The sequence below is a fragment of the Muntiacus reevesi genome, chromosome 11 (assembly GCF_963930625.1).
Source record: "Muntiacus reevesi chromosome 11, mMunRee1.1, whole genome shotgun sequence".
In the NCBI taxonomy this organism is placed as follows: Eukaryota; Metazoa; Chordata; class Mammalia; order Artiodactyla; family Cervidae; genus Muntiacus; species Muntiacus reevesi.
This window is the reverse complement of record NC_089259.1, coordinates 44,548,739-44,563,049: the sequence shown is the minus strand read 5'-3', so window position 1 is coordinate 44,563,049 and position 14,311 is coordinate 44,548,739. Positions and strand designations below refer to the sequence as shown.

At 39.7% G+C, this 14,311-nt stretch overlaps 1 protein-coding gene across 1 annotated transcript; it reads left to right on the top strand.

Moving 5' to 3' along the window:
• Positions 1-164: 164 nt before the first annotated feature.
• Positions 165-13,768, top strand: MZT1 (mitotic spindle organizing protein 1). The gene is made up of 3 exons (XM_065902174.1): positions 165-318; positions 5,832-5,977; positions 11,979-13,768. The coding sequence occupies exons 1-3, from the start codon at positions 246-248 to the stop codon at positions 12,000-12,002; spliced, it is 243 nt and encodes an 80-aa protein (XP_065758246.1). The 5' UTR covers positions 165-245; the 3' UTR covers positions 12,003-13,768.
• Positions 13,769-14,311: the final 543 nt, after the last annotated feature.

The window sequence follows — 14,311 nt, the reverse complement described above, 5'->3', positions numbered from 1 at the left end:
CTGTCCGCGAACCAGCCAATCTCCGCGAGGCCGCGTAGTAAATTCGAATGGCAACTCCTGGCTTCGCGTTCCGCCCAGAGTATCGCGGCTCCAAATTCAAATCAACGCAGCCTCACGCTGGCGATCAGCGCGAGGGGCGGAGCCAGCCCGGCGTGAGCCGGGAACGCGCGGTGTGATTGCCCAGGAGAAAGGAAGGCGCTCCAGTTCCGGGTCAGGCCCTTCGCCCGCCTCCTTCGGCCTCCGCCATGGCTAGCAGCAGTGGCGCCGGGTCGGCGGCAGCGGCAGCGAATCTGAATGCGGTGAGGGAGACCATGGACAGTGAGTGCCCGTTTCGCCCCCTTTACCTTGCCTCTGTTCCCCAGAGCCAAGGCCCTGGGGCGGGGCTGGGCCCACGAGGACTTCAGGTCCACTTCCTGCCCCGATCGGCATCTTTGGACATCCTCCCAAGGGACCCTCCAGGGCCCCAGAGCTGATGGCTCCATCCTTTGAGAGTCGTCTCTCCGTTCCTGCGTAGTTTGTCGCGCGCACGGCGTTGCGGCCACACGTCAGCCCGGCGCGCGCCTGGTCCCTCCCGCACCAGACCCCGCGCGCCGCCCGTTTCCCGCCTCGAGTGCTTTCCCCGGAGTGCTCATCTCGCACCCGCTCCCGCGCCCAGTCCCCGCGACCTTTCTCGCGCGATTCAAGTCACGGCTGGTCCCTGCACCACGCTCCCTCCGCCCCGGTTCCCCGCATCCCTTCTCCTGCGCTGGTCTCGCGCGCCCCGCCCACCCCGCGCGCCGCGTCCAGTGAGGGGAGCGCCTCCGGAGCGCCCCACACTGAGCTTCTTGTGGACAGTGGCTTCCGATGTTTGGTCACCGCTCCATCCCTCCTTGTCCCTTGAAGGAACATGTGCTTTAATCAGAGTTGCCCCCGTTTAATCCTGGAGCCGGTGATGCCGGTGTCCGGAGACCGTGGGCGTATTTACCTGTTTTGCAGCAGGGAGCACGCAGGTAAAAACTGCCCGCAAGTAATAGGGGGAAAAAGTGTCTCGGAGTTATCCTCTCCCTCCTTTCTGTTGCCGGCTCTGACACTTTATAGCCCTGGTGTAGGCTTGGACAAGTCATTTAAACATCTTTGAGACTGCTTTTTTTTTTTTTTTAAACCCCCGTAAAACAAGATTACTACCTCGTGCTGCGTGAGTGCTAAGTCGCTTCAGTTATGTCCGACTCTTGGCGACCCCATGGACTGTAGCCCGCCAGGCTCATCTGTCCATGGGATTCTTAACTCAGGAATACTGGAGTGGGTTGGGTTGCCAGGCCCTCTACCAGGGGATCTTCTCAACCAGGGATCGAACCCGGGTCTTCTGCATTACAGGCAGATTCTTTACCGTCTGAGCCACCAGGGAAGCCCCATACTACCTCCTAGGATTACTGTAAATATTTATATAAGATCACCTGATAAAGGCATCTCGAAGGTGACCATTAACAGGTAGTTCCTGCACTGTTTTCGTGTATAAACATCATTCAACGATCCCTTTTGCTGTCCCCATTTTATTTGCCTGTATCTGTATATGTGTGTTTGATAGATGTTAAATTTTGCTTTTTGCGTTTTCCAAGGGCTACCCACATGAACTGCTCTCTCTCAAACCATGAAATTCTCAAGCAGTGTCAGCCTTCATGTCCTATCTCTGGCTCCTTCACTGTAGGCTCCACTTCCTGTTAGAGCCCCTTCTTTATGGGGACTTGTGATAAGGCTTATGACTTTCTTTGCACTGTCTGCTGCTCCGCTTTTAAAAGAATTTTTTTTTAATTAATAGAGCCTTTGCATCTAATTTTTTTACTCAGTATCTGTTTTTCTCTTTTTCTGAAAAATGGAATTTTGTTAATACCATATTCATCCTATTTTCCCATCCTTCTTGAAATAGCAGAGCTTATTTTATTTTGTAAGTGGATTTGTGCACTTAGAAACTAGTGTGCACCATTATTGTCTTACATCTTTGCTTGGAAACCAATGTGGTTTCTGAACAGTGTGAAGTGTATTTGAGGCCTGACTTCTAGTCAGTTTTCTTAGATTAACTGTTCCTTATTATATGGGCACAGGATTCTATTTGAATAGAAAGCCGGCATTTTCTCTGTGATGAAACTACTGATACAGAAATGAGAACTGATCGTTTTAGGCTGCATCATCAAGGTTTTCACTGAGAGCATTGAAGACTATAGTGTTAGAATATGAAAAAGTGAAGAAAGACCAGATTATTTTTTCTCAACCAACACTGGAGGAGAGAGTGTGCAAAGTAGAGAACACTGCTCTTCCATGCACAGTGGGTCCCCAAATCAGAAGGTAAAAAGGAAGGCCCCAGGTTGGCAGTGTATCAACACCATTAAATGTGGCAGTTAGGTCCTGTCGTGTCTATTGGTATGATGCCATGCATGCATGCTCCGTCACTCAGGTGTGTCTGACTCTTTGCCGTTCCATGGACTATAGCCTTCCAGACTTCTCTATCCGTGGGATTTCCCAGGCAAGAATAATGAAGTGGGTTGCCATTTCCTCCTCCAAGGATCTTCCCAATCCAGGGATCAAACTGGCATCTCTTGAATCATAAATGAATCCAAAACAGTCAGCCAAAATGCGAAGAAGTGGGTTGCCATTTCCTCCTCCAAGGATCTTCCCAATCCAGGGATCAAACTGGCATCTCTTGAATCATAATTGAATCCAAAACAGTCAGTCAAAATGCGAAGTTTTGCAAAGTTAATGAAAATATTTTCCAGGCTGTCTATAATGATTGAGGCACAAAGGGAAACAGTGACACTTGCACTGTTAAGAACTGACCACGTATTCAACTGAAAAAGTCCTCAGTGCAATCCTTTAATAATCCCACCTCTCTCCACTCTCATTGCCAGAAATAGAACTTTAATTTGCCCAAGGGGCTGGGCTGACCTACATAAGCACCAGTGCTTTTTGAAATTCTGTTAATGTGGAGTTTCCATGTATTTAAATATATCCATGAGACCCAAACTGAAGTGTTCAAAACTTTTTGAGTCTGACAGCGCTGCTTTAAGATCTAGTATATTTCTCCTCATCCTTTTCCTTCCTCCCTCCCATCAGAATTAGAGTCAGCTAAGTGATTTCATCTTTTAATTAATGTCAGATGATTTGCAAGGATTATAAAATTGAGCTATGAACACTTGTAATTTTATTGTGAAAATGAAAGCGTTTCGATAAAGATACTTTAGACGGAAGTGGTGGACTTTGTTATTATCTGCACAGATCACTGAAAGAAACCTGATTGATCCTGGCCAGATTTAGTATAGGGTCTGTTGGATAAGGGGCTTCCCTGGTGGCTCAGTGGTAAAGACTCTTACCTGCCAATGCAGGAGACATGGGTTCGATCCCTGGGTCAGGAAGATCCCTGGAGAAGGAAATGCCAACCCACTCCAGTATTCTTGCCTGGGACATCCCATGGACAGAGGAGCCTGTCAGGCTACAGTCCGTGGGGTTACAAAAGAGTAAGACATGACTTAGCCGTAGCGACAGTAACAACAAATGACGTTTTTGGCAATGGTGATTAAAATTTACTTCTTCCCTACTAGAGGCTTCAATGTGATACAGTTGTTCCTCAGTATTTGCAGGGAAATTGGGTTCAAGACACCCTCACCCACCCACCCGTACCACAATCTGTGGATGCTCAAGTCTGTCATATAAAATCGCTAAGTGTTTGCCTATAACCTACATTCATCCTCTCATATAGGGGCTTCCCCGGTGACTCAGTGGTAAAGAATCTGCCTGCCAAGCCGGAGACTTGGGTTTGATCCCTGGGTCGGGAAGATCACCTGGAGAAAGAAATGGTAGTCTGCTCCAGTATTTTTGCTTAGGAAACCCCATGGGCAGGAGCCTGGCAGGCTGCGGTCCATGGTGTCACAGAGAGTCGGACACAACTGGGTGACTGAACAGCAGCAGCATCCTCTTGTGTACTTTAAATCATCTTTTGGTTATTTATAATTCCTAATAAATTCGAATGCTACGTTAATGCTTGCCTGCGCATACACGCCAAACTCAAGTTTTACTTTTGCAAACTTTCTGGAATTTTTTTTCCCAAATATTTTCAATCCACTGTTGACTTGTATCAAGTTGTAAACTAGCAAAAGGAGTGAAGAGAGTCCACAGCGTGCAAGGCAGTGTCAGTGAAGCAAACATATAGCCCGTGCTCCCGCCCTCAATCCCCTTACTCACTAATGTGAGGCCTCCCTACGTCCCTCCTTCACTAAGCTTCTTCAGTTCTTCACTCATCTCCGATTTGACCATTTGTATTAATCTCTCCTGTCCATGCCACCTACCAGACTCTCCATTATTGCAATAACTTATCTGGACTCCTTCTCCCCAGGTCTTAACTTACACTGGGAAGAACTTGGTAAATGAGACTGAAAGGCTCATGTAAAGACAGTGTAATTAAGGGGGATAAATGGTTGTGAAGTATGAGATGAGGCAGACATGAGAATATACTAAGGCCCTATAGAAGATATGAGAACTCTGGGAAGCTACTGCATTTAAAACAGGAATGTGACAAGATCAGATACTCTTTTTTTTTTTTTTAAGATTTTGCCTTCAAGGCTGCAGTGCAGTGGCAGGGTGGGAGTAACTTAGGCAAAACCCAGCAGACACCTTGAGTTGAGCAGGAGTTTAGGGTTCAGGGAGACCAAGGCAGGCAGAGTTTTTAAGACAGAGTACCTGAGAGGAAAGAACCTGCACCTAGAGAGAATTCTGGAGGTCCATGGAATGTTCTCCCTCAGGTATTCAGCGTGGCATTGATCAGTGTGCAAGGAAAGTACTCCAAAAAGACACCAAAGGATCAAACTGTTTCTAGATAACTGTATCTCGTTACAAAGCTTGAGAATATATATGGAAATACAAAACAGTCAAACACCCAGCACAGTAAAATTCACAGTGTCTGGCATCCAGTCAGAAATTATCAGGTATGCAAAACAGAAGAATGTGACCAAGGATAATAAATTTTAATCTGTTAAAACTGACCCACAGTTGATAGAGATGTCAGGATTAGCAGGTGAAAACGTTAGAATGGTACTTCATCTGTTCAGAAGGTTAAATAGAGGAATGGAAGAAAGGTTTTTTTAAACAAATTGAACTTCTCGAGATGAAAATGAATATAAAGTATGAAAAAGTGGAACCGGGCCCATATCACAAAAATCATGAATATCATGAAAGTTTTCAGAAGGACTTAGACTAAAATTGAAGGATGGCTTAGTATTGTTCATTTATCCATTCATCCCAAAATAAAGTGTCATTTTCATATAGTTCATATCAAAATCCAAATGATATATTACTGATTAAGTAGTTCCACTTCTAGGAATTTATTCTGATAAAATTAAGTTCCTTGTACAGATATTTGTCACATTATTATTTTCATCAGGGAAACATGAGACCCACATAACAAAACAGCAGAGCAGTTAAGTAATGTATGTTATTTCCTTAAAATGGAATATTACATGAATGATTAAATTACATTGTAAGAGAATGCTAACAAGTGGGAAAACGTTCAGAATAATCTTGACTATGATAAGTAAATTTTAGACAGATACTAAATGAGTAGTAGAATATAAACCAAGGTATGGAAAAGTTGTGTGGAGGGAGGTTATAAATTTATTTCTAAGTTTCTAGAGCTAAGTAAGGGCAGTATTATATGCTGGTTTTCCAGTATTACATGCCAGTTTTCAAATCTAGGAATGCTGTGCTATTCTTTGGCGTTATGCACTATTACATGAATTAAAAGCAGAAGTATTCATGTGCATTTTTAAAATGTTACAAGATTTTATTAACATTTTCTTGTCTTTTTCCAGTCCTACTTGAGATTTCAAGAATTTTGAATACTGGATTAGATATGGAAACTCTGTCTATCTGTGTGCGGCTTTGTGAACAAGGAATTAACCCAGAAGCTTTATCATCAGTTATTAAGGAACTTCGCAAGGCCACAGAAGCCTTAAAGGTAGAGATGCATATGTTCACTCACTCTGAATGAAGATGCTTTTGTTTAAAAAACAATAATGCTGAAATTTTATGTGAATGATTCTAAACAAGGTTAAACTAACATCTGTCATCATCAGGAGAAATTCTGAAGGCCAGGATCTCAGTAGTGTTTGTTCAGATCACAAAATTCTCTATCTGAACCATGTTATCTTTTTGTAGAAGTCTCTGGTTATGTTTAGAATTCTGCTTTTGTTGTGGGTGATATTGTTTCTACCCCCCCAAAAAAAGATATGCTTAAGTGTGCAGTACCTGTGAATATACCGTGTTTGGAAATAGTGTATCTGTGAAAGTGAAGTCGCTAAGTCATGTCCACTCTTTGCAACCCCGTGGACTGTAGCCCACCAGGCTCCTCCGTCCATGGGATTCTCCCGGCAAAAATACTAGAGTGGGTTGCCATTTCCTTCTCCAGTGTAACTGTAGGTATAATCAAATTGACATGAGATCATAATGGGTAAATGACCAATGTCCTTATAAAGACAAGGGAAATTTGGACCCAGATACACAAAGCACTACCCTGGCAGGACACAGGGGATGCTGTGTGATGACAGAGGCAGAGATTGGAGTGATGGCGTTTACAGGACAAAGAAGGCCAAGGATTGTTGGCAGCCGCCAGAAGGTGGCTTTTGTCTTTTGTCTACCCTTTTGTCTTCCTTTGAGGAGACCTGCCGTTTACCCATCTCAGATTAAGTTCCACTAATATCTCTGATAAGTTCCAATGATCTGGGTCATTGGTTTTGTGCTTTTTAAAACTTTTTTTTTTTCATTAAATCTAACACCAAAAGGTAAACAAGGCACATTTACAGAGCAAAATTGTATCATAAATAGAGTATCTGTACAGTTCTCATCGTCAGCACCCTAGAAGTTCCCTTATGCCCCCTGTCACTTGCCTCTCTTTCCTGCTCCCCATTCCAATAACTACTGTCCTAATTTTTATGATAGAGACTTTAACATTTTCACTGACTAAGCATGGATCACTGAACAGTTTAATTTTGTAAAAAAATTTTTAACTTGCTGTAAGTGAGATTTTACAGCACAGTTTCTTTTTTCCACTGAGTTTTTTCATTTGACATTATTTTTGTGAGGTTCATTTCTGTTGTATGTAGCTGTAGTGCATTCCCTTTCACTGTAATAATCATGTTTCATTATACAGACATAGTATTTTTTAATTATCCTTTCTACTATGAATGGATGTTAAGTTGCTCCCTGTCCAGAGCTATCATGAGCATGCTGCTCTGAGCTTAGTTGTCTGTGTCTTCTGATACATGTATGTGGGCATTTCTGCTGAGTGTGTATCTAGAACTAGAATTGCTGAATCATAGCTTATGTATATCTTCAACGTGAAGAATTAAGGCAGACTTGACTACAGTGGTTATATGAATTTGTATTCCCACCAGCAGCAAATGAATTTCCCTTGCGTCTCATCTTTGTCTATACTTATTATTGTTGGTGTCTTTAATTTTAGTCATTCTGGTAGCTGTGTTTGGATTTCTTTTTGTGTATTAGCATTTCTATGAGTACCAGTGAGATCAAATGAATTTTTTTTTTTAATTTTTTTGAGCCATTTTCTTTTGTGAAATATCTTTTCATGTAGCTTGCCCATTTTTCTGGGTTATCTGTCCTTTTCTTCTTTGTGGGTAGTCTTTGTTTAAATATTTTGGAAATGAACTTTTGTCAGATATAGATGTAAGGCTTCTAATCAGAATTTTTAAGTAATTATGAAAACTATTCAAATTTTCTATTTTTTTAAAATGTATTTTTAATTGGAGGATAATTGCTTTACCATTGTGTTGTAAACACAGTTTACAGTTGTGTAGGCTGGTTGGATGGCATCACCGACTCAATGGACATGGGTTTGGGTGGACTCCAGGAGTTGGTGATGGACAGGGAGGCCTGGCGTGCTGCGGTTCATGAGGTCGCAAAGAGTTGGACACGACTGAGCGACTGAACTGAGGCCTCTGCCATACAAACTTGAATCAGCCACAAATGCACACAAGTCCCCTCCCTCTTGAGCCTCCCACCCACCTCCCACCCCATCACAGAGCACCAAGCTGAGCTCCCTGTGTTGTCCAGCAGCTTCTATTTCTTTTTAACTCAACAACTGTTGCTTTCATATGAGAGAAAGAAAAATGACTACATAATACAGTAAGAATAGCTAGTGTTTACTCTACTTTTGCTAAACTCTCCCTGCACTGTTTCCTTTATAGTCAATGCAAGGATGTTTACTACGACTACTAGTAATAGTTTACCCCTAAGGAAACTGAAGCTGTGGTGGCTTACTTACTTCTCCCCAGACTTACAGTTAAGTGGTTGAGCTAGGATTTGAGCTCAGACCCTCTGACGTCAGAGTTGTTACCTGCTAAGTTTCTGCCTACAGTAAGTTCTAAAAAAATATCTGAGCCTGCTATTTGAAAAAGCATGAAATGATTAAAACCAAACCAGTGGACTGGAGCCCAAGTACCTTCCCTGGCTTAATACTGTTTCATAACATAAGAGGTATCATAGCCTTTTATTAGTAAATTTCTGAAATTTCAGTGGAAGATGATTTATTTAATATACATTTTCCACAACCACAGAAATTTTTATTCAGCTATGCTGGAGTTTGAAAGGGAATAGGGAGGCAGAATAGCAAGAAATTTTTGTATTAACGCAGATTGACTGATGTGAAGGAAGCAGAGACAGGTAACCTAGCTGGAAAGGTAGGGGGCAGACAACATAGCTTCTTAGAATTAAATCAAGGTATTAGGAGATTCAGAAGTGCCTGTTTAACATAACTTTTTCAGCTTTGACGTACTGGTTATTCCTCATTCAGTGAATTATAATGAACTCTGAAGGCAAAGTCAATGCAGTAACTCCGCTACATAGCAGACTTTCAAGTTGTGAACGTCAGGTGTTAATGAAATTGCAGCTTGCCCTCTGCCTCCTGTTGCTGACCATCCTTCAGCTCTCCCGTCTCCCACATCCTCTCCCTCACCATAAGTAATTCTTGCCTGTTCACTCGATGCCATTCCCTATGTGCCAGCCACTGTCCTGTACTTTCCAAGGTACTGCACTGTTAGATTCAAAGTGCTTCTTTATTTTTTGTCTTTGTTTTTTTATGTATTATTTGTGTGAAAAGTATTATAAACCTAAAATACAGTTATACAGTTATAATAATACTATTATAAACCTATAGTACAGTTCTATATTGTGTCAGTTGGGTACCTAGGCTAACTTTGTTGGACTTATGAACAAATTGGACACTCTCAGTAAAGAACTTATTTGCATGTAGGGGACTTACTACAATTAAGTTGAACAAAAATCAGAAAGTGTTGCCCATTTGAATGGAAAATCAGTCTCATACACACACAGAGCCTCTTAAAACACATTTCTCCCTTAATCTAAAATTGGTATACCAGACTCTTTCTAAAACTAGGTAGGGGAAGAGAGTGTGAAAAGTATCCAGTAAAGAAGAAATGTTCATTAGAACTTTTTCTTGAAAGTAATGTTTGAAATCTATTTAAGTTGTATAAAAGTAATACATGTTGGTAATTTTTAAATATTTAGATCATAAAATACAGAGAAGGAGACAAAAATCATTCAAGATCACCAGTAGATAACCACTGGTAATATTTGGTTAACATCATCCTAGCTGGTCTCATGCTACTTTGAAAACAAATATATTATAGTTAATCTCATTGAATTAAAAATGAATAAACTTCCTCAGGTTGATTCTCTCCAGATCAAAGTCTGTTCTCTCCTAACTGCTCCTGCTGGGTCTGGGTTGGGAGCTGGTTGGTTCAGAACTGCACTCAGCCACACGTGTCTTCTCTTGACCACCTTATCCTGTCCCAGCCTTAGTGCCTTAATATGCATAGGTTCTCTCTTGTGTGTGGTTGCTGCTCATGAATTTTTTTCCTCATATTTTTTATTTCTCTTAGTGTGATAAATAAAGTAAGGAGAAACTCTTCTTGCTTCATTGTATTATCTTTACCTAGACCTCCTAGTGATTAGAATTTAATTGTATGGTACTCATCTCTGTTTTAGACCATGTACAATATAAATCAAGGATGTGATGAAATGTTGCAAGGAATTGTTGCTCTGAAACGTAGTTTTTTCTTCTGTTCTTCAATATGAAGAAAATTATAAGTTTATTAATTATTTTGTTTTTCTCTTCCAAATCTTTTAGATTTTATGAATGTTACTTTTATCAACACTGAATTTTTGTGTTGTCTCCTCAATGCTAGTATTTATGTGTTGGCAGTCATTTATAGATTGAGATTTCAGAAATTGTGGGCAAAACTCATTTTCCCATAGTTTCTACTTTCTTGCCATGGTGCCTTGAATTACACACTATCGGTGACTTCAGACCCACTAAGCCGTGTGTTTTCTTTTGAAGCCGTCCTGTACTATCACTGATATCTTAGAGCATGTGATGTATCTCCTCACTGCAGCATGAGGACATCGGCGCTGTAGAATTTGTAGTTGGCAGAGAAGTGAGGGACGAAGGAAGTCCCGTGTCCCACCCATCCTCACAACGGAGGGAATAAACCTGGGCAGTGGGAAGTCTGGAGAGAAGACCTTTAATGTGGGTTTTCCCCAGGACCACTGTATATACACTTGTATATACACTTTTAATGACTGTCTGGAAACTGTATGAGTTTTTAGGATTGCTGTCTTCCTTTCAGCTGCAAAGTAGTTCCGCACACATTTAACATGAATGCTCTACAAGGTTGACGGCTTGCCTAATTCAAATGAAAAAACATGTTGCATTGTATCTTGGGAGAGGAAGCTCTAAAATTAGTATGAAAATTGGAGCAGGGAGAAGACTGCTTAAAGGGTCATAAGAACCTATAAGGGTGGAAAGAAGTAAGAAGCCTTTTTGAAAAAGGGGCAATTTTTGTTCAAACTACGTCCTAATTCTTGTGAATAGGAAACCCAGGAAGAGAAAGATGAACACCCAGCTATATAGAAAAACACAGCAGGTTCTGTTGACAAGAATGTTTCATATTTAGTTACCTACAACTTTCCCAGTATCTTAAGGAATTTCCTTGAAGGACCTCTGAACTTAGACTGAATATTAAAAAACAAGTTTTAATTAGGAGGTTGAAATATAAATGAATTGAGTTTACCGTGCACTTCTAAGATTAAACTTATTTAAATTCAACATTTCCATATTTGGCCTTGAGAAATTGCCTGTTTAAATCCTATCTTTTAGAAGTGCATATAAAATAATTTTCTGATGAATGATAATGGTGTCTGGAAATTTCTACAGAATAATCAGGGAAAGGGTAATGGGTGGTGGTTTCGGTAAAGCTGTGTTAGCCACGTATTCATTATTCCTCTTTTGCCTTTTTTATTGCTTTGCATTACAGCATAACAGAAAGGTCTTTTTTGTTCTTAATTCCCTTTTCGCACTGTAACAAAACATATAGAAACAAACTAATAAAGACTGTGGATGAGGACTTCTCTAAGTTAATTTTTCAAGTAGTGCTTGCTATATTTTTACATTAACTCTTATTTAAGATTATATAGCAGTTTGGACTTCCCGCATGGTGCAGTGGTAAAAAACTTCACCTGCCAATGCAGGAGACTCAAGAGACATGGGTTCAATCCCTGGGTTGAGAAGATAACCTGGTGTGGGAAATGGCAAGCCACTCCAGTACTCTTGCTGGAAAATTCCATGGACAGAGGAGCTTGGCGGCCTGCAGTCCACAGGGTCACAAAAATTTGGACACAGCTGAGTGACTGAGCACAAACACAATAATTTTCTACTGTTAGCCTAGCAATCAGTCCAAGTGGTAGTTCTAATAATGTACTACAAAAAGTGAAAGCTACTGCATCATGCTGATAAAAGTGCTTTGCTATATGTGGGGGAAGAGTTGTTTGTTAATGACAGTGCAATATTGACAAATGTATTTCCATGGTGTTTCCCCCCACCCCCCTATGATTTTGTTATACTGAATCATACTTTCTTGTTCTAGGCTGCTGAAAATATGACAAGCTGACTTTCTGAAGAAATCCTGATGGGCTATGTCAAGCTGTGTAAGAAGATTGAAGGTTGCATTGTAGTCAAGAACATACGATGAAATCACTGCATGTAGCAATGTGGAAACATTGTCCTTTTTAAAAGAATTATAAATCCATAGCTTTATAAATCAGTGGAAAGTGGCTTACAGAGAAAACTATCAGTTGTGTTTACATCACATCTTTTTTTTTTTTCTTTAACCGCTCTAATGCTTTGGCATTGCTGTGTTCATATTTATGTATTCCTAATTTATAGCTCTGATAGCTTTAATTTTCTAAGCAGTCTGTCTATCAGATGTGCACATCTGCTGTGCCTGGGTGAACTATAGTGGAACCCATCAGCAGTAATGTTGTAGTTAAGACTTGTTGACATTTCCATTATAAACTTAAATTTTGAATTGTTTATGCAAAATAACTGTGGATTTATGTTGTATTAAGCTGAAAGTTGACAGAATTTCCGCTACCATGTGTGGATTTTTGATTTAGATTCATTATGCATATCAGAATCTTGTTTTTTATAAGAACATGGAAAACGTGTTGTTAATCTGCTCTTTAACAAAGAATATTTCCTTTTTTAAACATCAAGTTTGAGTGGCAGTTAGTAGTGTTACCCAGATCATATTAATATTGACTGAAGAGTAAAACTTTTAGAAAACTGAAATTTTAAAGGTAATGACAGTGCTTAGCTTAGTATTTGTCATTTGATTCCTTTAAATAGGGAAGATATTAATTGAGAATGTTTTTCTAAGTTTTTAATTCATAGTGAAACAATTCCAACATGAAAAGTCTTTTTACTTTTGTTAAATAAAAATAATTTGAGTGCTTACTTAGTTAAATACCTTGAGTGGTTATCTAGTAAATCACCAAACAGGTGGTGACATTCAATAAATAATGTTACTATTTTCTGAAGGAATAAAGATTTCCAGTCATTAAACAAAAACTAAATAATCATGTTTTCTGCATCAGGAATTCTGAATATACCTTTCTAAGGTCATTTTTGTGTGTCATTATTTTTACCCTGTAAGTTTTAACTAATTGAAGTAATGGTTGAAAATAAAGTTTAGATAACTTAGGATAATATGATTTCTGTTCCTCTAACAGAATTTCCATGAACTTTTTTCCCAAGACTACTACAAATTTAATCTGAATTTTTAAGATTGTGTTAGCTTTCTAGTTAAATGATAGTACAAGCATATACTCTTTGGTAGCATATTTTGTTCTTCCAACAAACTAAAGTGATTTTAATAAGGCTTAATAATATTTAATGGGAACCTTCTGTTCTATTTTTAAAATCTAGTCTTTTGACTGCGTTGACTTTTGAATGGTGGCATCTTTACCAAGTACATGGAACGTCTGTTATAGGGAGAACAGGTTGGGAGACAATAAAGGTTTTGATTATAAGTCATCTATATGATTGAAAACATTGCAGACACTGCATGTTGTTACTTATATAAAATCAGAAAGAAAACACTCTTGTCAGGCTCCAAAATTTGTATATACTTTTAGGTCATAAGAGTTAATAGTTTTATTTATAACTTAGAGATTATGTTATTTATGTATGAAACAAAGCAGGAAAATATATTGAGAAGGAGTTCTGTTTACAGAGGACTTTAATGTGTTACATTTCTTAAATGTAAACGTATTTTTAATGCATACTTAAGTAATACTTAAGGAAACCAAACAAAGTAATGATACAGTTGCATTGTTGCGCATGGTGTCAGTGTCCGAAATAAAACCGTTTTGGTGATATCGGCCTGTACTTCTGATTTAAAGTATGTTTCTGCGAATTCAATTTGTGTTTCTATAAGTATTTGGTAAATATTAGATGCTTTTTTGGAGAAGAACATGGCAACCCACTCCAGTATTCTTGCCTAGAGAATCCTGTGGACAGAGGAGCCTGGTGGGCTGCTGTCCATGGGGTCGCACAGAGTCGGACACGACTGAAGAGTTGGACATGACATGAAGCGACTTAGCATGCATGCATGCATTGCAGGAGGAAATGGCAACCCACTCCATAATTCTTGCCTGGAGAATCCCAGGGACAGAGAATGCTTTTTAGTTATGTGTAGTTGAAGACTGTTTAAAGGTAGGCTTTATAACTTACAGTTTAAAATTAGGCTTGAGGCAGTAAAATGAAATACTTTTCCCCCGGTAGTAAAAGGTGATAGTTAGAACATTTACCCAGGCTTAAAAACAAGGTTGATGTTTCAACAAGGTAAGATTTATGTTTTTCTGTATTTAAAATAAGAGCTTACCATAGTGGACAATTTGAAACTTATATGTTTTAAAC